The 25,279-nt window shown below is 42.8% G+C and overlaps 1 protein-coding gene across 4 annotated transcripts in view; it reads left to right on the top strand.

Annotated features, from left to right (window-relative positions):
* Positions 1-25,279, top strand: part of NRP1 (neuropilin 1) — a 129,638-nt gene that overhangs the window by 59,645 nt on the left and 44,714 nt on the right. For all 4 annotated transcript variants that reach the window (XM_088654446.1, XM_035130126.3, XM_035130125.3 and 1 more), the window contains 3 exons: positions 3,502-3,729; positions 11,713-11,868; positions 14,081-14,247. In XM_088654446.1, coding sequence (XP_088510572.1) covers positions 3,502-3,729; positions 11,713-11,868; positions 14,081-14,247 — 551 coding nt within the window. The remainder of the gene's footprint in view (positions 1-3,501; positions 3,730-11,712; positions 11,869-14,080; positions 14,248-25,279) is intronic.

The following is a 25,279-nucleotide window of genomic DNA, read 5'->3' as shown; positions in this document are numbered from 1 at the left end:
ATTAAATTATTGTATTGGGTATGTTATAAAGTCAGGCTTGACCGTCACTGCCTGTCCAGACACCAGGTGGCTTGAATAGAGAATTCTAGCAGCAGAAGTACGGTACCTTATTCTCTGTTCCACCATAATTACACCGGCAGTGGAAACTATTTGCCTGATCCTTCCTGGTCTGCAGCACCACCCAGATTTTGGCTATAAAGATGTTCTGTGTGTAATCAGCCCAGCTCTGTTGGCTCCCCAGACCACGGGCAATGAGGGTCAGTTTAGGTGTGTGAGATAGTTTTGCCTTTAGTCTAATTCTCCATGGAGGTGGCAGCTGCATAGTGCATAGTGCAGGGTTTACTCAGCAGGGAGGAGCTAAGGTCTGACTTGATGCCGTTCCAAGTCTCATCGACCATCCTGCTTTCCATCCCTTCCTGCCTCAACATCATCTCATCCAGGGCGGGCTCTTCATAGCCCCCCAGTGGGGCAGTGCACCATGGCGCGTGGCTGGTAAGCTGGGCGTCGGCCTGGCAAACCAATTGTACCCTGTGAGGGTGGGGCGGCGGGGCGGGCGGCGGGGCGGGGCGGGCGGGCGGCGGGGCGGCGGGGCGGGGCGGGGCGGGGCGGGCGGCGGGGCGGGCGGCGGGGCGATCTCTGCCCCTCAGCACCAGGGCGCGCGATCTGCTCAAGACGGCCCTGATCTCATCCTATCCCCCAGAAAAGAAAAGAAAAATATCAAAAAGGCTGTTGCATTTCACTTATGAAAGGTATCACACATACTTCCTATTTTGGTTCAGTCCTGTTTTACTGAGGTAGCCCGAGTTTTTACACTAGTTAGAAAAGATGAATACTTACAACACAATTACTTCCTCGCTACATCCTTCCCTGCTCTTCTTCAACTCACCACTCTATACATAGGACATCTCTAGTACTAACAACTATCATCTCTAGTACTAACAACTATCCTTATCCATCAGCAACCCTCCCATATTTGGAGAGCTGCATTTACAAAAGCACTGTATGTCCCCAATCTCACATTTAGTGGAAGGGCTAGATTAGGCCTTTATCTATAATTCAGTTCATTTGTAGTATGACCTCCCAAATTAGAATTTGACCGGAGAGCCTGCAATGATTCATTTTTGCCAGAATGCACTACTACTTTGTTAGGGCCTGGATTTGCCATCTCGTGCACTTCAGGTGCTGTTTCAGAACTGAGATCACATTCTTCTCAATTGGCTCCTGAACATCCGCTCTGCCTGGATGGTAGCCAAAGCAGCAAGAGGTAGCGTGGTTTATATCATTTCAGAAGGAATCCATTTCCTACGGTGTGCCATTATTTATATACGTATGCATCTAACAGACTAGTCTTCTCTTGGGGAAACTGCATGTATTGGATGGCTGGATATTTTCTAAATATTCTCTGTGCTTCCTGCCATCATTTCCAAAGAGGATACAATCTCCTTATGTGGACCTATACTGGAGATTTATCATCACAAATTTGTTAAGATTTCAGTGTACGTATACATCTCTTTAAGAGGCCCACCGGTTCCAGCCTCAGTTGTAGGCTCCACAGACCTGACCTAATATTGAAAGGATGGGTGATGTCATAGTTCCAGCACATGCTTTGTGTACAGAAGTTAACAGTGTTGGTGCTGACATCTCCAATTCCTAGCATCTCCAGGCAAAGGAATGTCGGGTGGTAGAGCTGAGAGGCCAAGAGAAGAGCCATGGCTCAACTCTAGAGCATCTCTCTTGCCTGTAGAAGTTCAATCCCCAGGTAGAATTGGGAGAGAACCTTGTCTGAAATCCCAGAGAGCCACTGGCAATCTGAGTTAGGTAGACCCATGGTCATACTCTGCCTAAGCCAGCTTCCTATGTTCCTATGTTCTAGTGCGGGTCCTAAGGAGCACATAAAAGTTTTGCCTCATTCCCTCTGGATGCTCTTCGCACTGGGAAATGAAACGCCACATCTAACAATGAAGTGTTTGTAAAGTTGGTGCTGGAAGGGCCAAAAGGAATGCAAGAGAATCCCGTGGGAAATGAGGAATTTCCTTATGGGCCAATGGAATGTTGCCTCCCCAGTACAGCCATGCTCAATTCACACACCACATAAATCAGTACAGGTTACCTAGCATGATAAGGCGGGCAGGATTTTGGATTTGGGAGTTCCAGGCAGAGCTGCTCATTTTAGGAGCTCGCTATGTGGACTTTTGCAAGTCCATGTCTCTCAGCTTCACTACCAAGCCCTGCTCATGGCCCAGTTGTTTCTGGCTTGATGCTCTTGGGAAAAGGATGCAGATGAAGATGGATCTTGCTGTGATCCTGCATGGATTTTTATTTTTTATTTTTACTTTACGGCATCAAGGTGAAGATAAGGAGCATAGGTAAAAAGGGTAAATGACCCCTTAAGTCCAGTCAAAGGCGGCTATGGGGTTGTGGCGCTCATCTCGCTTCAGGCTGAGGGAGCCGGCGTTTGTTCGCAGACAGCTTTCCAGGTCACGTGGCCAGCATGGCTAAACCGCTTCTGCTGCAACGGAACACCGTGACGGAAGCCAGAGCGCATGGAAACGCCATTTATAAAGCACTTTCTGAGAAGTGATTTTCTAAAATGGAATTTAAATCAAGCTAATGCGAAAGAGTTGGGAGTACCGTAGGATAAAGTTTTGTGAGACTGAGAATTCTCTGGTGTAAAAGCAGCAGGATGAGCTATGTGGGCAGTGCCCAGTGTTGCTGCATGAGGGTATTTTGTGGAGCACGCTAAAGGCTAACACCACAGCTGATGTTATGGGTAAGGTTAGGGTGTCAACATTGATATTAGTTGGATTCCAGCAACACGACCTGTAATCACACAGTTTATCATGCGTTCACTAACAGCAACACTTTACTGGTGCACCTGTGTCAACACCGCTCAGAATGAGTCAAGTCACCCTTGGTACGAGTACGAATTACCTTTCACATCTAGTTTGTCAAGGAGGCATAGGTCACATCTGGCAGAGTTACTGAGTCACTGCTTTAGGAATCTGAAACCTCTGCTCCATCTACCGAATCCACTCCCCTTCTCTTGCAAAATTTTCTATTTTACCAATAAAAGGCTGTCAACCTTAAGATTTAAGCTTGAAGGGGCTATAATTATTTCCCTAGGGTTGTCGAGATTTCTGCAGCTTACACTTTCATTGTTCCCACATGACTTTGTCATAATTTGCACACACACACACACACACACACACACACACCTTTCTTTGGAGCTGGCACAAGTTTTCTTTTTCTTTTTTCCCATTATCACCCTGCTACAAATTGAAAATTGGAGTTCATGCAATAAATGTGAATTACATTTTAATACCAATTATCAATAACAGGAACAAGTTAGCTGGATGATTAATATGGTGATTAAAGTGAGGTGTTTCACCGAAAAGCCACTCTGCTGTTTAGAAAGATAAAATGGTCTAATTTGTTTTCTAGTGAACCAGAATAGCACAAAGTCAGCACATTGTGTTTATATTTGTTTCTTTGGTTCTGCAGGACCAGAATGCTCCAGAAACTTCACGTCTACGAGTGGGGTGATCAAATCACCAGGATTCCCTGAAAAATATCCCAATAGCCTTGAATGCACTTATATTGTTTTTGCACCAAAGATGTCAGAGATTATATTGGAATTTGAAAGCTTTGAACTGGAACCAGATTCGAATCCTCCAGCAGGAGTGTTCTGCCGCTATGACCGCTTAGAAATCTGGGATGGATTCCCCGAAGGTAAGATACGTATCTAAAATGAGCTACCTGCCACAGGGTTGTAATCCCACAGCATGCTATAGAAGGCATGTTGACTTCTAACATCTATCACATATCTTGCCACCCAAAACAGCTATCCCATATAGAGTTCCCATACCCTCCATAATATGACATACCTTGTATCTCGATGTCATTATATTGAACATTTCCCTGCTCCCACCAGCAGTAGTCAGTGACACGGAACTGGAAAAACTCACAGCATGATGACATTAGAACAGGAGGTCCATTGAACCACATATTATGGAGGGGGAAAGGAATTAACACAGAGCCACTATTTCCAGTGACAGCCCTGTGTTTTTGATAGCATGCTTTTTCTGCTCTAGAAATTGCCCTTGTACCAAATGATACACACACTCTCTCTCTCTCTCTCTCCTTTGATTTCAGCAAAACTGCAGTTGGTTCGTTTACGGTAATCTCTTGCCAATGCAGGCTCTAGAGAATTAGTTTGTATGTTGTTAGCACTAATGGAGAGAGGATGTAAGGGTTTTTATGGCATTATCCCGTGGTTTGCTGCAGCTATTACAAGTTCAGTGGAGTTTAACGTTACGGTTCTCTTAGGTTGAGCACTTCCTCTTAGGATGTCCCTAAGCCAAGGGAGTCGTACATGCAGTGATGTGCAAGCAAACTGCCCTTGATAACTTCTGCAAACTTTTTGTGCGCATGTGGGAATGAACAGCGGAGGGGGAAAATATTTTGGTTGCCCCGTTCCCTAACTTGAAATAAAATCCCTGTGCAGAAAAAGTGACAGCAGAAACTGAAAATCGTGAGGCACCCACTACAGCCCACTACCCAGCATTAACCCAGTATGAGGCAGCATGCAAATTATTTGAGCAATGGGGTCAGGCGAAGCCTGGCCAAGGCAACTTGAACCCATGTTCACCATTCACATGCTGGCTGTAGTGCTTCCAGGTCAGAGAGGGACCTCTCTCCCTCCCTCTCTTCACCATGCCACAGGAGCTAGCGGTTTCACTTAGCACACTGCCTTGACTGGCCACAGCTGCTCTTTTTACTGGAGGAGGCCAGTGTCACCCCTGATGGTGGCAGGGACATGGTGACTGCTGTTTTAAGATGTACCTGTATTGCCGTCCTCATTCCCCTCCCCAAGTTGGAGGGTGAATTTCTGAAGCATGGAGGCTCCAGTGGTCATGAAGTCTTCCTGGTTTCAAAATTCTACCTTGAACTCATGCATGAGACAGGGAAGGTGGGGCTTAGCATACTTGGTCCTGCTGTCTCCAACATGATCCTACACAAATGGAGGATGATTACTCCTGAAGTAATGGAGGAAGCAAAATAATTACTGGAGGCCTTTCTAATATTTAACCTGTCCATTAGAACAGTCTGGTGGCAGTTCAAGGCAGTATTATAACTGTGCCTTGAAATGTAATAATAGGGTTTTTAAAAAAATAGCAAAAAGCTCTCCGGTGGAAATTTCAATTTCAGATGATATGTGGAGAAAAAGACCAATCAGCCAAATTATTTGAAATATTTTCAAAGAGATTAGTGTCAAAGTTATTACCGCTGAAGTAGTAATTTTCTGGTTCTAGAAAATGAATGAATTGGAATCATTATGAGCAAGTATTATAATCATCCCAATGTATCTTTGGATTAAAAGTGTGTTTTGTTTAAACTATAGAAATCAGGATTGTGACATTTAAAACATATATTTCTATAACTACTTACTTAGCTGGCATCTCTCTCCCAGAAGGGGAGCACTCTGAAAATGCGCATGATTTAGCATGTGTAGGTATATGAAATGTCAGCTTGCAACATTAGTCATTGTTTAATATTTTGTATTAAAAGACATGAAGTGGAACACATTCTTCCTGCCAAAATGGTGCTGGTGGAGAAAGTGTGTCATGTACATTGACAGTAGGAGATGGTTGCCTAGATTAAAGCAATTGGGCAAAACTGTATTCCAGTTTTGTCACCAGGACTGTGTCAGGGGTACTGGAAAATGGTGCATCTCACAGAGAAAGGAGGCAATGTGGACAATTGCTGGAAGACTCAGCCTTACACTGCAGAGTCAAGCCTCTGCTTTCAAGGGGTTAAGACAGGGCTGACCCAACCATTGGGAAGAGTGAAGCAACTGCCTAAGGGGGCAGATTTTGGAGCAAAACAGCAACCCACACCTGTTCCTCTTGAATTTCCCCCATTCTCCTTTGTAGCCCCACAACCTTTTGTGGTCCCCCTAATCTAGCCTGCTGTCTCCAGTGTGGTGGAGGATGATCCCATCACCAGTGTTGAAGATTCAACTGCTGATCCAACCAGCTTCTGTGCGTGTGTGTTTTTTGGGGGGGAGGGGGTGCTCAGACAGCAAAATGTGTTGGGATTGGGGGGGAGTGGAGCTCAGTCAATAAAATGTCTAGGGGGTAGCCTTGGGATTAATCTCAATATCAATGGCAGAAACAAAATTATAGGCGAAACCATTCCATCACATGCACCACAGAAAGGGGAAGAGCCATTTTTGGTGGCTGTTCTTAATGGATCACAGAAGCCCTATTTTAACATCGGAGCAGACATAGGACACTCGGGCTACATGTATCTATATTGCTGGCTCTGCATAACACTCTCACTGCTGTGTTCCTAGCTCCCTGCTCCTGAAAGGAGAGGGATCTTGTATGTGTAGGGATCCTGAAGCTTTGTCTGGTTGACCATCTGCCCCCACTGGCTCTGGCTGATCCATGTCAAGTAGGGTGCTGGAATCCTGCAATCCTATACACACTTAGCTAGGAGTAAACTCAGTAGTGGACATATATAAGATTGCTCTGACAATATTCCCGCTGCTTCACCTTTTGAACAGCATGGATGTTCTCTAAAGCCCTGCTCATAAAGGAGTTCTTTATATTATTCTATGGAGAGAAAGACTCTATACTCACATAAGGGCTTCCCTGCATTATGGGGTGCCTTTTTGCTCTTGGAGGGAAATGGACAGCCTTTGCTAATGCAGAACTGCATGCTTGCATTGGTGCAATTAGTCCATATGACTAGGATTTAGAACACGTTGGACTCCCAACTCCTATCAACTTCAGTCAGTATAACCTTGGTCAGGGTAATGGAAGTTGTAATACAGCAACATCTACAGGGCACAGGAGTTCTCCACTCCTGCCATAAGAAAGTCTAAACTCCACTGATAAGTATGTGTCTAATTGCCCATGTAAGTCAGTGGAGCTTTAATCGCATTGCACTCTGCTTTTCACATTCACGAAAGGTGGCTAGCTAACACATTCTCTCAATGAAAATGTTGAAAAATTGCAAATATTCTGTTTTTATGCAGTGTAATTGTTCTTGACATGATTATAATATCTTAGATCAAATTAATAATAATGAACAAATGACATTTCCATACATGAAAGTTCGGAATCTCATAAACACACAGCTCCAGGACTGATGCTACCAGAATAGGACCAAACATCTCAAAATAAAATAATTTCTAGAAGCAGCTTCAAATGGGTCTCAGACACTCTATAATTCCAATTTAAACAGCTACAAGTAGATTTGTTGTGCTGGAATCCATTTGACCCTTTGCTCACAAATTACAAGGCAAGGAAAGATTAATAGGAGCCTTCAAGAAAGACTGACACATTCTAGCTAAGCAGGTAGTGATATAATCTCATGAATTATTGGTCAAGATGTTTTCTCCACAGTGAACCATTTAGTGTGGTCGCCTTTTGCACATTATTAAGTAATTTATTGTCATTCGCCAGTTTGAAAGCTTGAAATTGGAAAAGAGAGGGAGATGTTTAAGAATGCCCTGTATTTATACAGGAAGACTAAAAACCTCTATCTTATCCAGTTCAGGTCAGATCAATATTGCATTAACTCAGTAGGCAAAGTCTTACATGTTGTGTAAGAAAATTCAATACCCCTTTATATCATAGTCTGCAAAGCTTTCGGCTGCTATATTTACACAGCTAGATAACGAGCCCGCAGCCATGATATCTAGTGGCAGTATTCAGACAAATAAAATTTTAAATTACCATGTATGTATCTTAAAGAAAGTATGAACCCATGAGTCACACTGAGTCTTAAAAGTGTGAATCTGCTTTGAAACAAGTTCCCTTCTGTTTGCTATTTCAAAGGAAGCATCCTTGCAGGAAATGGGGTGGGGGGTGAAGAGGGTGGCTCAGAATAAGTACCAGGGTATGGAATTATAGTGGCTTCGTTTCTCCTCCTCATTAAGGTCAATGGCTGCAGTGATCAAAGGGCCTAATGGAAAAGGAGCAAAGTCACAGATGTTTGCCCATTGGACAGAAGGAGGTGAAACAATGAGAGGAAAAGGCCAAATGCTGATTAGTCAGATTCAAGATAAAACACACAAGACCCCAGAGTCCTTTTCGTGGGAGATTAAAGAAGCGGGAGCCACAAACGAAATGGCTTCCGTGGCTCCAGCAAAAGTTGTCAGACACTAGCAGTGCCTTGGGGTGGCGCATGTTAAGCTGCGTCACAGGGCCATACGCCTCCCTAAATTACAAAGCAGCTTCCCTTCCTTGCTTCTCCAAACCTTTCTGTTATGTATGGGTATCATAACGACAAACATCAGAGATCCTAGTAAACTTAATTAAAAAGAAAACAAAAACATGCAAAATCAGTGCAGAGGCTATCGGTGTAGTTCTGGGCATGCCTTTTATTTCCAGGCCATCACAGACCAGAGTAACAGCAGCAGCAGCAGTCTGCCTCAGTGCCATAGCTCAGTGCTTAGAAACTGTGGGCACACATGTGGGCACTGCCAAATTTTAAACAGACTATTAAGTCTTTTTGAATCTCCTTATCACTCCTGGTTAAACTGTTGGCTCTGTCTTTCTCTTCATCCTTTTCCTCATCGCTTCTTCACATACTCTAACAGCCACTAAATCCATTGCCTTTTCTATGTCCTAGCAGTTTTCTTATGGGGATTTCCCCTCTTCTGCTGTGAGGACGAGCAGCAGTTACTTGTGATCTCACCTTATTGTAGGTATCATAACCATACCTTACATACCCTTGGGGGGGGGGTTCTGTCTTACAGATAAAGAGTTCCCATTAACATAGCTGTCAAGTTTTCCCTTTTCTCGCGAGGAGGCCTATTCAGCATAAGGGAATTTCCCTTTAAAAAAGGGGAGACCTTGACAGCTATGCATTAGTATGCAACAGAGGAATCACATAGAGTGGTTTTATGCAAACTGGTGCCCTCCAGATATTTTGGGTTGCTATTCCCATCAGGTCTGGCCAGCACGGCCAAGGATCATGCATGATGGAAGTTGCATCAGTAGGGTACCAGGCTGGAAAACTTGGCTGTCTGTCTGTGCACCATACATTTAAAGCACAATACTTCCTCAAAAGAATCCTGGGAACAATTGTTTGTTAAGGGTACTGAGAACTATACATCTGTGTGGAGGAGACTGCAGTTCACAGGATTCTCTGGGGCAAGCCATGTGCTTTGAATGTGTGGTGTGTTTAAATTCTGGCCACCCACTGTTTTCAGTGGTATCTGAAATTTGCAGGGAGCCCATGGAATTGAGAGAAAGGGGGAAGCAGAAACACTTTGGCTGAAGGAGGTGAGGCAGGGAGAGAAGGGTGGATGTGAGGGGACTATGAAAAGCACGACTGGAACAGCTTGTACAGAAGCTGTGGTAGGACTTGGGGACTTACGGGGAAAGCTACTGCAGGAGAAGAGGCAATGAGTGCTGATTTTGTTCTTGCGAGCAGAGAAGCAAATGCCTGGGAAGGAACAGAATGTTTGCTTTTTGGCTCTCAGCCATATGGAAATTGTGGTAAGAGGCTCTTAGGCTTAGGAAGTTCAGCCATTCTTGTTATAGATTTTATTTTATTTTTACTAGCAAAAGATTTGTTGTTCTTAAACTTCCAGAGGTGATTTCACTGGCATATATCTTTGGTGAATGAATGCCTCTGAGGGATATTACCATAATGGAAAGGAAATATTTCATACTCAAAGTGAATTATTTTCTTGGTGGCACAGGCCACAATATGAGCAGAGAGGGAATGCTTCAAGCTGGAAGCTGTTGAAAGCACAAATAGGAATGGACAGTGCAAGGGAAGGCGGGAGCCATTGATTACTGGGCAATTGTAATCACTTAGGCATTTCTCTGAATTTACTGAACAATCCATGACAGCTTGCCCTGTGAACATACTAATGAATGAGCATAGAGGCTCAAGTATACCATATCCTGCAGAGGCACAAGCAGAACAACAGAAGGGCAACCTCTTGAAACCAGAATGTATGCAACATACCAGTGTGATAAACTGGCATCAAGATGTCACCTAGACACCCCAAAGCAAACAAGGAGGCTGCATACCATAAAGAGATGTCACATCATTATATATAAGCACTGATTAGTGACATTGGAAATGACAGTTTGCAACTTTTTCATTTGCCATGTCACAAATTAGTGTTTATATTGAAGCTGTGGTGCTACTTTACCATATGCACGCAACCATAATGTTCTGATGTTGCTTTACTGCAAGGTTATGTTCAATGCATTCTTGTGATCCAATTTAAGAGGTTGCCCTTCTGTTCAATCTGTGTTTATGTCCTGTGTACGCCTGAGTTTCTGTTTGTTTCAGTGCAATTCACCTTTCCTTCCCATTGCCTTGTTCACTGAGTCTTGACTGTGTTCTCATTTCTCATGTACGGATGGTGAGCTTTATTTCACGGAACTCGTTGTGCAAGCTGGACCAGCTGGACTCCTTTGTTTTGTTGGCAAAGGTTCCTTTGTGCTTTTAACTTTGTGCCTCGTTACTAACAATCGCGATCATAATAACATTTCCCCTATAAATGTATGTTGCCATTTCTCCCTGGATTTTTGTGCTGGAGTATAGAATGCTGTCTTATACCAAGTCTAGCCATTGATCCCTCTACCTCAGTAAGGTCTATGCTGATTGGAAGCAGCTCTCCAGGGTTTCTGGCCGGGTTCTCTCCCAGTCCTACCTGGAGATGCTGGGGATTGAACTTGGGACCTTCTGCATGCAAAGCAGATGCTCCACCATGGAGCTATGTCCCTTCCCCCATACTGTTGGTTGGTGCCTTCTGTTTTAACCTTTAAATGCCTGCTGAAATCATTTCCAGATCCCCAAACTTATGCAGTCAATTAAGAGAATTTCCATAACAGCTGATGGTCATGTATTTTTATGTGGCTTTTATTTTACATAGGTATTCTTGTGCACCATTCTGATATATATAGCAGTCTGTAAATATTTTTTATAAATAAGTAAATACTGTAGGAGCGAGGGTTTGTGGTAAATTGTTTTGGTTATATAGCTGGATATATTCTGCAACATGTTCTTGACACAGTAACAGTGCATTAGTGATGGGGTGATTTGAATTTATTAGTTGTTTTGAGGTGCTTCCTCAGTGCTACCACATTGTTCAGCCGGTCTATAGGGAAACCAACGGTGGGGAAAAATTAAATCCAAACTTTCATGGTATAAAATGTTACAGGCTTTCAACAAGAAGCTGCAGGGCATGCACTGATGGGGAATGAAGCAGTACGACACACACACACAAATATGTTTGCATACCTTGCAACTGTCCTGTTTTAAGCAGGGCATCCCAGATTTACAGAAGCCACCCCAGTGCTGGCTTCCAAAAGTACACTGGTGGTGGCTGCAGTGGCCAAGGAGGAGGGTGAAGGTGCGAGGGAGCTGAGAGGGGGCGTGGGCAGGGCCAAAGTATGATGGGGGCACAGCCTCCATCAAGGTCATGTCCCAATTTCCTCATTCCGGTGTTGGATGGTATGTGTCTGCAGGCACAAACAGTTTTGAATGTAGGATCACATATGATTGCTCCAAAAGCATCACAAGCAGAAATCATCATGAATACAGTACACAATAACAGCATCTGGAGGAGGGCAAGAGATGCCAAATTCAGGGCGTTTCCTATTTTCTGTGAGACCTCTCTTTGGGTATGCCTAGAATCCCATCTTCTATTGTTGTGTTCTTGTTTCCTTTCAGTTGGTCCTCACATAGGCCGATACTGTGGGCAAAACACCCCAGGCCGCGTCCGCTCTTCAACCGGCATTCTTTCCATGGTTTTCTACACCGACAGCGCAATAGCAAAAGAAGGCTTCTCTGCAAACTACACTGTCCTGCAGAACAGTGTGTCAGAAGGTCAGTGTTTATCCATCCTACAGAGCTGTGTGCTGAATACTGTCTGTCCTGTCTCCTCACCTGCTGGGTGCTGCATGAAATATTGAAAGAAGCCTTAGATAAATAAGAGCCCTTTGTGCATCTGTTTTTAAAGCAACTACCCAAGGGCAGGAGAAGACATTTCTGCTCAAATTTCTTTGTCTAAAAAGTCACGGCGTTGTGGAGACATTCTCCCTTCCCTGTAGAAATGTAGAGGAGTAGATCTAAACAATAACATCCAGACCAAGAAGTATAGAAGTATGTCCACAGCTGGATAGCATATGATATTTTTTATAGAATTCTGCTCCTTATCACGTTATCTGAGTATCTGGAAAATCCTGGTTAAATGGTTGGGAGATGCAGGATGCTACTTGGATGACTACAACGTTATGTGGATGGCGTTCATCCACTTCAAACTACCACATATATACAGCCATGATATAAAATACCAATTTACTGTACACAACATTTTGTCTAAGCAGATTTCAGTCTGTGTTTGGCACCTCATTTCTGCAAAGGCAAGAACAAAGGTCTGAGGGTCAAAATCCATTGAAGGAAATGTTGATGTAACAGGGGGAGCTGCTCCAGTAACTGAAAATCTGTCAACTCTCCAGGGATGAATTCCCACCCAGAACTAGAGTGATGTAGTGATTAGTGAGTTGGACTAGGACTTGGGAAACCAGAGTTCAAATCCTGACTCAGCCATGAAGCACATTTGGGTTCGCCGCTGTCTCTCAGGCTAAGCTACTTCGCAGAGTTATTGTAAAACCAGCTGGAGAGAAGGTAGAACCATGAATGCCACATTGAGCTCCTTGGAGGAGAAGTGGGATATAAATGCAATTATAAATAATAAATGTAGTAGTGAACTATGCAGGAGCTCTTGACTCTGGCCCAGCAGATCCTAACTGCATGGTAGAATTGCAGCAGCCAAACTTTTAATACCACATCCACAGAGCATCTTGTGTTGTCTTTGATCAAAACAATAGCTGACATCTGTACAAAATTCAAGTAGTATGATTCAACATTTCAAATGGAGATTCTGCAGCATACCAAAGTCTGACTTGCCTCTTAATAATGTATCTTAAAAGCCAGTTGTAATTTTTCTGTTTGATTTCACAGAATTGTTTCCCTCAGGGAAAATGCTGATCGACTAGATCTCATTTTTTGGTCATGTCTGTGCTTTTAAACCTTCAAATAGAATTAAAATTAACAAGGTTAATCATACCCCTGTCACATCACGGGCGCTTTCTGATTTTTCAAACATTTTATTCCACCTCTCTTTTTAACATTTATTTCATTTTTTGGTCTGAATTTAATGCTCATCATACAGACAGGCCTGTTTTATATCCCATGTAGAGGGAGTATGTGAAGACTAGAGGAACAGCTTTTAAAGCTGACGTTTATAAGTAAAATATGGAGGCAGCATGGTAGAGAGCTGGACTTTTGACAGGGAGGTCTGGTTCAAATCCATGCTTAAGCCACAAGCTTACTGGGTGCCCTTGGGCCAATCACCATATCTAACACTAATATGCCTCATTTGGTTGTTGTGAGGATTAAATGGGGAGCAGCATGTGTTCACCACCTTGAGTTTTTTGAAGGAAAGGTGGGGTAATTCAGTCCATTATCCTCTCTCTCAGACTATTCACCCCCTTTTTTTCTTGCAGTGGAAATTGTACATGCTGGGCTACTATGGTTATATACCTTGGTTATTTCAAAACTTGCCAGCATTTCAGAAATTTTGTAATATCAGAGTGATTTATGACATAAGTCTGTCATAAAGAACATGAAGAGCTTCCAGCAAAGCCCCCCCCCATGTCTTTATTATTATTATTTCTGATATTTATAGCCCTATATTTCTACAAACACACAACCAAGGAGGCTAGACACATAGAGACAAGATGAGTAGTTCTTGCATCGGTTTGTGCCTTCCACTGTGTTTGGGCGCCTTCAAAAACTTGACCACAATTATCAGCAGTAGAAGAACTGCTATGGCCTCATTTGATAAAGTCACACATCCCAGTACTTGGGCATCCCCTTCAAAGCAGAAAAGGGTGAAATACTGAGGTGTTAACTTCTGTGTTGTTTTGCCATTGTCTTCATTGGGATATGGATTGCAGCCACTGCTTCTTGTCATAGCTATTTTGGATTTTGTGAACTGACAACACTGTGCTACTGACAACATTGTTATTTTCAGATTTCCAGTGTGCTGAACCTCTTGGTATGGAATCTGGTGAAATACATTCTGACCAAATCAGTGCCTCTTCCCAGTATAGCACCAACTGGTCTTCTGAAAGGTCTAGATTAAATTACCCTGAAAATGGGTGGACGCCTGGAGAAGATTCCAACAGAGAATGGATACAGGTATGAAATACAACCAACCCACATCTGTAAAAGTTACAACTCTGGTGAGGTGTTTCAAAGAAAGCATTTTCTTTGAAGCATTCAAAGAAAGTCATTTTAAAGGTAAATGCACCAGTGTATAGAGTTGGGGGGGGGAATCCTGCATAACACAGAGTCCTAGGAATGAATATTTCAACTCCCCCTGTTAGATGTTTACTACAAATAGACTGACTTTCAAAGGTATGAGGTGGAGGGAGGGAAAGGAAAGGAAAGGTCAAGAAGATGCATTCTTTCACTTCCTGCGTGGTCTTTCCCCTCTTCATTTTCTGGGCACAAATAACAGAGATTTTGGTTTAGTCGGAAAAGTCAATATTAGTTTAACAAGCACTTAAAGTGAAATGGTCTGCTGAGCAGCCTGTGGTAGCTTTCACAAGAACAGTACTCAATAGCTACTTGTTGCCATGAGGAGATGAGTGAGAATTTCACCTTGGAAGGTCTGGGTCTTTCACAAAAATGTAAAGTAAAAATGAGATAAGCCTATTGTTTTCTGTACATCAGAACATTAGACCCATAGGCAGACCACTAAGACAGTGTGGAACCAGGAAGTGGCATTCAACTTTTACTGCAGAGTAGACCCATTGAAACTAATGAACATGACTAAGTTAGGACCATACCTGCCAAGTCTCCCACTGAAAAATGTGGGATCGGCGGTGGCACAGCACCGGACGTTGCGTAGAAGCAATTTCCGGGGCCACTCTGACCATGTGTGGGCACCGGAAATAGGGCAGAGCGGCACCAGAAGTCACTTCTGCGCATGCCCGGTAGCCATCTTGGTGACGGCCGCCACCAAGATGGCCGCTGGGCATGTGTAGAAGCAACTTCCGGTGCCGCTCTGCCCTATTTCCGGTGCCCACACATGGGCAAAGCAGCACCCAAAATTGAGACTCTCTGGCAGGTAGAAAATCCGGGGGATTTCTGGAATTTTTCTGCATTCGGGAGAACAGCGGGAAACGGATTAAAATCTGGGGGTTTCCCGTGAAAAACAGAGTACTTGGCAGCTAAGGTTAGGACTATTAATTTCAGCGGCTCTGCCCTGAGTAAAACTAAGTTGAATACCGCCCAGAGAGTATAAGGCAAAAACTGCAGTTGCCTTTGTTAAGTGTAAAAAAGAAGTTCTGAAATGAGGGAGTATGAAATCCTGAACACAGAATAGAAAATATAAGGGCCAAGGTGCAATAAATAAAGTTAAGGCTATTTAAGTGTGCCTGTTGTGCAGTGATATTTCCCATTCCATTTGGCAGCATGGTACAGAAAACCAATTTATCTAATGGTTACATGTAGATTGTGGTAAGCAATTGTCAGTATTCACCCATTGAACCATATGTCATATGTACCTTTTTAGAAAAATCAAAACATATTTCTACTCCTATGCAGAAAATTCTGATTAAGATGCTGAGAAGAAAGCGACATTTTGGCCCCAGTGCAGGACCATGTATCAGGGTGTGAATTTTCTTAACTCTTTCCCCCATTCCTCTCCACCAAAGAGCAGGTTCTTTGTACAATGTCAGAAGCTGTATCTGAATATACTTATGACCCATCCTGGTTTTGAGAGTCAGTTTCTGATGCCATACAGCTATTGTTAAAAAATGAATGCAGAAATATTCATGCATATATTTTTGTTTCCCACACACACAGCATGGGAATTGGTGTTCTTATTTCTGCAGAGTGGGGTAGAGGAGATATTTACAAGAGTTAGTGCCTCCTCTTCCTCTTCACCACCTTACCCCACTCCTGCACCTTTGAAATAACTCGTTTTATGCTTGATCCATTTTGTTCAAGTGAGCAGTAAATACCTCTCTACCCAAGTAATTTCCTTGCACTGTTGTGTAACCAGGCCTACCATTTCGCTATCATTTATGGCCACATTAAAATTATTTGTTAGAGAATTCAACCCAATGAATGCTGCTGGGTTGTTCGATTGTTATTTTTGTTTTACAAAAGGGAGTCTGTTAGGAATTCAAAGACTCAGTTATCATAAATATCAGAAGATCCCCCCCCCTACTATTTAATTAGAATCTCCGCTTTCCTCTTTAATTGTGGTCTAAATGCAGTTGATGACAGCAGGAGCCAGGAGAGAAATGTTCACATTTGTTAGATTAATATTGCAGTATTGAAAGCTTCCAGTAGTTTAAATAACTGGGGCATGCTTCGGGCTTTTATTGTTTTCCATACGAAATATCGAGCTGACATATAAGAATAATGCATCATTAACCATCAATAAGAGCGTTCGCATCAGTGTTTCCTCTGAGGTTTGCTGTCTGCAAGAAAGCTTAAAAACATGTTGAGTGGTAATCAGCCAGGGGAAGAAAGTCAGGGGAAATCTTTCATTCCTGATCCTTTGGTACACAACGGGACTCTCAGGTGTCCAGCTTATGAGGCCTCAGCACATCCTGAGCTGCTGAAAACCAGTTAATTGTAAATGATAAACTTAATCACACTTCACCGTAGCAAACAGAAATCAGTTGATTCTAACTCCCAAGGAATAAGTAGCAGGGAAATTAAGCAAACCTTGACTATAAATCAAATGATGTTGGCGTTAATTGCTGTCACTTATCTTCACAGAAGTGTAGCAAACATAAAAATTGCATTCCATATTTTTATCCCCACTTCTTTTTAAAAGAAAATCCACTTCCATATTCCCCGCTCCACAATTTAGTAAAAGAGAGACAGAAATCTAACTTGCAAGTTGTAATTTCCCCCTGTAGCTTGCTCTAAGCAAGCATTTAGATGAAGTCAAGAGGTTCACATGGCAGGGGGGAAAAACCCGATGGCAGCAGGAAAGTTAATAATTTTGAAAGTTAATCTCAAGGAAGAGAAGACTGGTGGTAGCAAATATGCAAAAAGTTCATTACAAAATGAATGGAAATGTATTTCAAGGGTAGCCTCATTACGAGGCTGAGGAATTCCAGTACCTCAGGCAGGAGTTTAAGGGAGTGTAATACTGTACTGAGTGGGGCTTACAAAAATCTGCAGTAAGTTCCTGAGGTCTCTTCTTTGTACTGCCAAAATCAGTAATGCTGTATATTGGGAAATGCAGAATAGAGTACCTAGATTAGAGTGCAATTTTGAGTGAAGCAAATATACACAAGAGCATCAAAGTCCAAATCAGATGCTGTACTTAAGGTGTGCTTATATTTCCTTAACTGCCTTGGGAGTCCTCAGAGATGAGTATCGAGGAATCCCATTCATATCTGATAACCATGTCCACGATTGTCCAGGCAGCATTCCTCCAATGATAGCATAGTTGGTTGGATGGTTTTGGGTACAGTCAAAGGCAGCCCAGACTGCCTGAGATACCGGTGGTAAGGGCAGCAGCAGAATCGCTTCTTGTGGGTGCAGAAATGAAACGTAGACTTCTGGAAGCAACTAGGGAAGCGAAAAGTGGAAAGAGCAGAAAAATAGAGGCAGCTGGTTGTGTTCTAGTCTCCTTAGCAAAAAAAAAAAACACCCACATATGCTTATTACCAGCAGGTTGCATTGATCCTTAAAACAGGGCACTGAGGGAAGGGGCAGGATGTGGCACATGGAGAGCATGTTTACTTGGCAGTAAGTGTACATTGACCTAAGTGCCCATATCGGCATGCCATGGGGGAATGAAAAACAAGGCCCTGATCTCTTGGGATCTTCCTATATGTGGGTGGTGTATGGCAGTATGGCAGACTGAATCCAGCATATGTTCCCCATCTTAACAGTGCGAAGAAGGGGAGCTAAAGATATGCAGAATAGCATGTGTGAAGGGCTTACCAAAATAAATCTTGTTTCTGTTACATCCAAAAGCCACAAGTAACCAAGTTGGCCCATTTGGAGGGAGGACCCCAAAAGGCATTTCCTTTAGGGGCAAAATGCAAAAGCAGCATTATTTACTTCCTTGATGCAATAAATGCTGTTCTATTCCACTCCCTTGACCAAAACCTGTTTGATTTTTTTAAATCTTCTGCTTCTACTTCAGTTCTTTTTACATAGTGAAATAGCATCATTGATATTCCACCCCACCCACCCCGCTCCACAACAATGCTTTCATTTAATCCAGAAAAAGGAACAGAAGTTGAAGTATATTTCCGAGCTTCCCTCATTAACATATCCTTTCACTGGGGGGGGGGGGGAGTGTGGTATTTCCACGTTGGTAACCTAAACAACAAACATGTTAATAGCTATCAATTACCAGCAAAGTTTTAGCTCTCAAAACTAGTAAGAATGCCAACCCAAGGGTTCCACATCTGTTTTTAGTGAAATCTGTTCCTGTCTGTGGTATTTAAAATCTGAGGAACTCCTGTTATTGTGCAATTGGGAATCCTAAGGGAGTAAAATCTTAATCAAATCCATAACATGCAAGGGTTTTATGATTGCACTTTCAGTACATTCCTTTTAAACGGATGGCAGATTTCTGCCCTGGCAGCAGTAATTGTGTTTTTACAGAGTACATTCAACATCCACAGTTAGGACCAACAGTTACATTTAAGCAGCACACATAAAATCATTGCGCTTAAATAACTTTTGTGGTATGCTTAAAAGCCCTTGAGTGAAACCTGTGTTTGTAAACACAATTAGCACCTTACATCTTTTGAGTTTTGGGTTGTCCTGTGTTGCCTTCTTTAGTAAATCCCAGCCAGGTGCCTTCTCTAACCCTTGTTACTGCAAACAAGGAGGAAGAGAGTCTGAAAAAATATCACCAGGACATTTACAGTGAGTTTATATAAGCAGGGAGATTGAACAAATTGTGAGACCTTGGGTGGTATGTCCAGCTAAGCCATACACAGAGTAGACCCATTGAAATGGATAGACTTGACTAATATAAGTACATTGATTTCAGTGGGCCTACACTATGACTTAGGCTGCAGACACACCATACATTTAAAGCACTTCCACCCCACCAAAAAAAGGATCATGGGAACTGTTGTTTATTAAGGGTGCTTTGAACTGTAGCTCTGTGAGGTGCAAACTACAGTTCCCAGGATTATTTGGAGGGATGTGCTTTAAATATATAGTTTGTGTGTGTAGTTTGAGTTGCAGGCAGTGTTGAATGGAACCCACTCAAGAGTACAGAAGACTTAGTTCTGTTGTCAAATTCTTATGGGTGTATGAAATCAGCATTGTTTTTTTTGTTCTCCAAATAGAAATGTCCATTGCAATCTCTCTTCTGCATACAGTGTACACAAATCACCACATCTTTCAGATTCATACCCTGGGAATTGCCCTATAATGACAAGGTAGAGAGTTTTGTTTGCTTATTTCCCACCCTTCAGATATATTTTCCCCCCAAGGCATCTTACACAGAGATAGCAAACATGCTGGGTATCAAGATACAGATCATTTTCATTTTCATGTTATATTTTGTCAAATTTCACATGAAAAAATTGTGACATCTGTTCAGAGCCACAGCTGGGAGCAACATCAGCATGAGGATATTATTATTAATTTCAGCTTCCACGTAGGTCTGGACTAACTTATCCTCAGATGCCAAAAGCTAATCCAATCCAAATAAATAGGTCTCCCAGTACTTCTGAAGGATGTCCAAGGTTTAGCACTGGCAAGTCTGCAGAGAAAGACCATTCCCCAGCTCCGAGAAGCTTAGCCAGAATACTATTTTACATGCCTTTAATATCTACACTGAGTGCATGAGTGCCTGATTCAAGAAAAGTACTCTCTTGGACAAACTAAATGCAGCTTAGGAGATCCATGATATTTGGGGGAAGCACACAGGTGTTTGTAAGGTGTCTGTATAGCAAATTGTGGAAGGTGTGTTAGGCCAGGGAAGCAGAATGGTGAGAAGGGGTTGAACATCCTCACCGCAGTACCACTTCCCTGAACAGATACGTAGCTCAGTCAGTAGAACATGAGACTCTTGATCTCAGGATCATGGGTTCGAGCCCCATATTGGGCAAAAAGATCTCTTACATTGCAGGGGGTTGGACTCGATGATTCTCGTGGTCTCGTCCAACTCTACAATTCTATGATCCTCACCCCAGTGCCACTTTCCTGAACAGGTATATAGTTCCATGCAACTGCTTTTTAATGGTATTGGGTTCCTTGAGAGTAGGGGCAAGGCATAAAGTTAATATAAATGCATAATTTGAGCTTTAAAAACAAACAACTGAGGTCACACGCATCACGCATCCTTAAGGCCCCAGCTACTCTTAGGGGTGTTAGAGGAGGGACCTGTGGCCTGGTGACTCACACCTGCCATCAGTCAGAAGGTGGGCTGCTGCTTTATGAACTGTGAATATTAAAACTTCTACTGTACAGACAGTAGCCTTCTTAGCTATACTTCCGCCAAAGGTCAAATAGCTGATTTGGAGACAGAAACTTCACAGTGCTTGGGAGGAACCTAATTTCCCTTTCTTTTGCCCCCCTTTCAAGACTTGAAAGATATACCAAGACAAATAGGTTAGATAATATTAATTCCTCCAACAATCCGCATTGATTAAAACATCAAAAATGCTGCGCATTTCTCCCCCTTGTTCAAGGAAAAAAAAATATTGATTGCGTTTAAAGCATTTATTAGTATAGAATACTTCCTCTGAACGAAAGATGCCTCCAAATGGAGTCTCCTTCCTTTTCCCATTCAGATGATTAAGCAATCCATATTCCTTTAATATTTATAACTTTGTGACTGCCGTGTGGAGAGGAACTGTTATAACACGGATACAAAAGGGAAGTATTCCAGCAGCAGGCCGAAAAATAGTTCATCTTATGGCATCCCACATTAACATCCGTACAATATTCTGTCTTCATGCCTGGCATATACACATATTGTGTGTGTGTGTGTGTGTGTGTGAGAGAGAGAGAGAGAGAGAGAGAGAGAGAGAGAGAGAGAGAGAGAGAGAGAGAGAGAGAAAGTTTCTTCCTCTTTCAGGCAGTTGCTTAGATTGGGTCTAAATGCTTTGCATGAGAGTCTGGGGGGCGCATAGGAAACCTGCAGTGTCTGGCTTTTCTTCTTGCTTTCCCTCCCCCACTTCTTTTGAGCACGCACAGTACCCAAATGTATCATACAACAACTGCTTGTGATAAGATGAATCCTAGAAACAGCTCTGCTTTCGAGTCTTCCTTGGCTTTGAAAGGCTGCCTGAGAGCAGAAGTTCACAGTCGTCATTGTCAGGCTTACTCATCGTTAGGGAGGGCACTGACATGAAAGCCAGGTTACTGTCAATTCATTTCCTCCTCCCCTCTCTCCCCTTTTCACAAGCACAAGTTATCTATTCAGCTTGTGTCATTTCACATTTCGTAATGCCACTCCAGAAAATTATAACAAGCGGCACTGGCTGTTCAGTTGAGAGGATAACATCACGAAGCTGGTTTTCCATCTTTACCTGTTCAAGAGCAAAACAACAGATTAGGGTATTTATTTCCAGGAAGGGGCCTTATTCCAGCTCAGAATTTATTGTCCATCCAGTTCAGAGTTGTCAGCTCTGACTGGCAGTGCTACTCTTTGGGTTATCAATCAGGGCTCTTTTCTAGCGATCTAACCTGATACCTTCTGCATGCAAACTATGTTCTCTCTCCAATGTGCAGCACTGAGAGACTAGAACGGGGGTAGGGGGGACACATTTATTCATGGACAACCTTCCAGGGTCCACACGCTGATGGGCGGGGGGCAATACAGAGGGCCAGAGGGCCACATTTGCCCTTGGCCCAATGGTTCCCTAGCCCTGGTATAGAACGTCCAACCCAGTCCTCCAAAATACATTTACTCAGAACCGAGTATCACTGAATCTTTGGTGTTTTTAGAAATTATTTTCAATAAACAAGCATTAAACAAACAGATGTGGACATACTCCTGGTTCACCACAAAAGTTGTTCTCATAAAGCCTCATTCATATTGGGTTTTTCAGTCAATCATTTTATTTGTATGCCTCCTTTTCAAAATTAAAACCATGCTGAAGGTGGCTTGCAACATATAAAAAATCGCATGACTACAAATGTAACAAAGGTAGTCCTAAACAATATCAAAAAGCACACAAGCAAACTGAAGAGTTTCCACATAACATAACATAACATCCAAAATAAACATGCAAAAGAATAGCTGCTCCTCGACAAAAATCCCTGAACAACGCTCAATCCAAGCTTCTGTTCAGCAGCCTCAGCTTTTGTAGTTGGAGTCTGTCAGGGCCCTGCCCTCCCAGGCCAGGTGGGAAAAGGCCTGCTAGGCAAGGAGCAGGTCTTCCAGGACTCACAGGCAAAATGGTCCAGCAGGGCTCTTGTGTATTGAACAATAGTAGAAATTCAACAGGTGTAACTTTTTTCCAACTTGGAGATAAAATGATAAATGTTCTGCAGCTCTTAAAGGTAGAGACTGCAGCCCTAGAAGATCCGAGTGTTGGCAGCCTTGACAAGTTCAAGTGGTGAGCAATTAGTTTTTCAAGCACTGCTGGGGCCCAAAAGATAAAAGAGGGAAGAAACATTCGCAGTCTGAAAAGCTGTTCCAACTTGAGGAGGAACAGAAAAGTGATAGTGGGTCATTTGTAGGAGCAGAAGAGGATGTGAAGACACTGCAGGGATCCATGAAAGAGCTGATAGCGCAGCATCTGCTACTCTGCAGATTTAATTACACAGCACCTTGCCATCACTTTTAGGCTCAGTTACGTATCTTTGCCTGGACTAGTTTCCACATCTGTGCTCTGATATAAGTTGGAGCAATTAAGAGGCCATGTTGGTCTTATTCAGCTCATTGTCCCTTTAAGTCTCTTGCTGCCTGGTCATTCACTGCCTGCACCCATGTGTTTCCCAGCCTTCCTTTATGCTTCCACTGAACTTTGCCCTCTTTACAACACTCTCTCATAGTGGTGGGGGGATTGCAGGTCAAAGGATCTTTGCTTCACTGAGTTAACTATCTGTCTTTCCAGAATTGGTGCATTCCATCGCCTGCCTGGGCTCACGCAACCCTGATTTTGTTTTTGTTGTCACCATCACTTCCTGCCGTCACAGGAGAGCTTGTGCGAACCTGAAACTATTGTGTATTCCCTTGTTTTAAAATGCAGTTCTAAAAGGCCTTGCTTTAGCCTTTGCATCTGTCAATGAACAAATGTTTCATTCAGCAACAGCTTCTTCCTTTTTTCTTTTTTTAAGAGTCCACATAGATTAAACAAACTGAAGCCCCTCTTTTTTGTCTATTGACCAGGCTGTGTTTCAGACTGGATGTTTAAACTTAACAACTGAGAAGCAGCTGGTATCTATGCAGACTGTTGTTTCTCTCCTGTGTGGCCTCCTGTGCTGAATCCACCAGATGCCATTTATTCTTTTTGTCGAAAAGCTACTCTCAAGATGTGGAAGGGTCGCTTTGTTCGGTGGTAGAGCATCAGCCTTGCATGCAGAAGAGCCCGCACTGGTCACTGTAGACCCTACAAAGCTAGATGGACCAAGGGTCTAATTTGGAATAAGGAAACTTCCAGTGGATTATACCCAACATAGCTAATACTCAGAAGATACCCATTGCAATGACTGGACATAATTGACTTAGATCCATTAATTCCAATGGGTATGCTGTGAGTAAAAGTTAGTTGGCCACAACCCTGTGTTCCTAGGACACACTCTGTTGCATTGTACATTGTAAAGTATGAGCTGGAGTTAAGCTGCAGAACTATGAGAAGCTGTCACTGAGATCATATCTGTTCTGCCAGGATCACAGGCAATATCTGGCCAATCAGAGAGAAGTCACTAAAATGCTTTACCTTATTTTGGTGGTGCCAAAAATATTAGAATATATTAGAGTAGGTCTTCAGACAAACGCATGTAAGGGACGGGCCTTGCCACAATGATCCTATTCCCTCTCCATGTGTATTCCCTTGCATGAATTTTGTCCTCTGAAAAGGGTTTATATAATCCAAGACCAAAGGGTGTCTGTTGCTTGGCTCTGTGTAGCTGCATCCAAGGTTATAAGGTGAATAATATGGAGCTGAAATTATTGTGACACCATTTGAGAAGGCAGTAAATCCTGCCTGCTTTCAATACTCATTTTTTGTACCTACAAGCTAGACTTGTCTGGAATGAGAGTGACCGCTGGAAGAGATGCAAGAACCATTTCCAGTGGAAGGAATCCACACAGAGACCGCAGGACACTTGTAGCTTGCTTCTGAGAATTTTCGAAGCTCTATAAGTGTGTCTTGTTTTGAAAGTGCAATTCAATAAGAAACTTCACTGGTTTGAATGCTGGTCCACTAAATACTTGTCTGTGTTCCAAACTGCGGGATTAAGCTACGGTTTAAAATTAAATCTAAATCACAAAAAGTATTTCAAAATGTTAATTAAAAGTATTAAGTTTCTGAATAATTTATAGCTTAGCAGGGGTTTCTAAGGGATGAGGGGGATGGGAGAGCCCATTCACATCTATTTCTTTTGTTGACCCAGTGATTGCGAAATGTCTTAGGTGTACATTTGCAGGCTAATGTGATGCTAAAGCAAAGCTTTTGGCTTCAGAGAAGTAATATTTTACAATAAGCCATGCTCCTTGTAGACAGAAAGCAATCTTTTTCGAAGGTGCCAGGAGTTAATCAGCCTCTGTCCTGCCACAGAAAAGTTTCCAATTACATAAGAAGTTGATTGCTTTGGTTTGAAGCACACAGTCTTTCTTTTCTCTCTCGTAGGAATGCACTGTGCCTTCACGTCCAGATTTTTTGGTGTTGCCAAGCAAGAGGTGAATTGGGAAAAGGGATATGTTCTCTGACTCCTCTGAAAATAATATACCTTGAAATCTATTTTGAAAAGTTGTGCAGATGGAGCATAGCTTACTGGCATGCGCCTGAAAGCACATTTCTCCTTTCTTTGCATGGCCAGTAAAAACACGCTGTAAAGCACACTTAGCTGGTTTCAATGGGATGTATTGTTTTCTGCACAACTTCTCAACCAATCACTTTATCAAAGACTGCCTAACACTTAAGAATACCACACAGAACTAATGTATACTAGTGTCACTGTCCTCTCCCTGGATGGGAATAGCATTCCTCCCTGCACCTTACCCTGCGCGCTGCTTTCACATTTAATTTTCATAGTTTCCATGCCG

The sequence above is a fragment of the Zootoca vivipara genome, chromosome 11 (assembly GCF_965207765.1).
Source record: "Zootoca vivipara chromosome 11, rZooViv2.hap1.1, whole genome shotgun sequence".
Taxonomy (NCBI): Eukaryota; Metazoa; Chordata; class Lepidosauria; order Squamata; family Lacertidae; genus Zootoca; species Zootoca vivipara.
The sequence above is the reverse complement of the archived record's forward strand: the minus strand, read 5'-3'. Positions and strand labels throughout refer to the sequence as shown.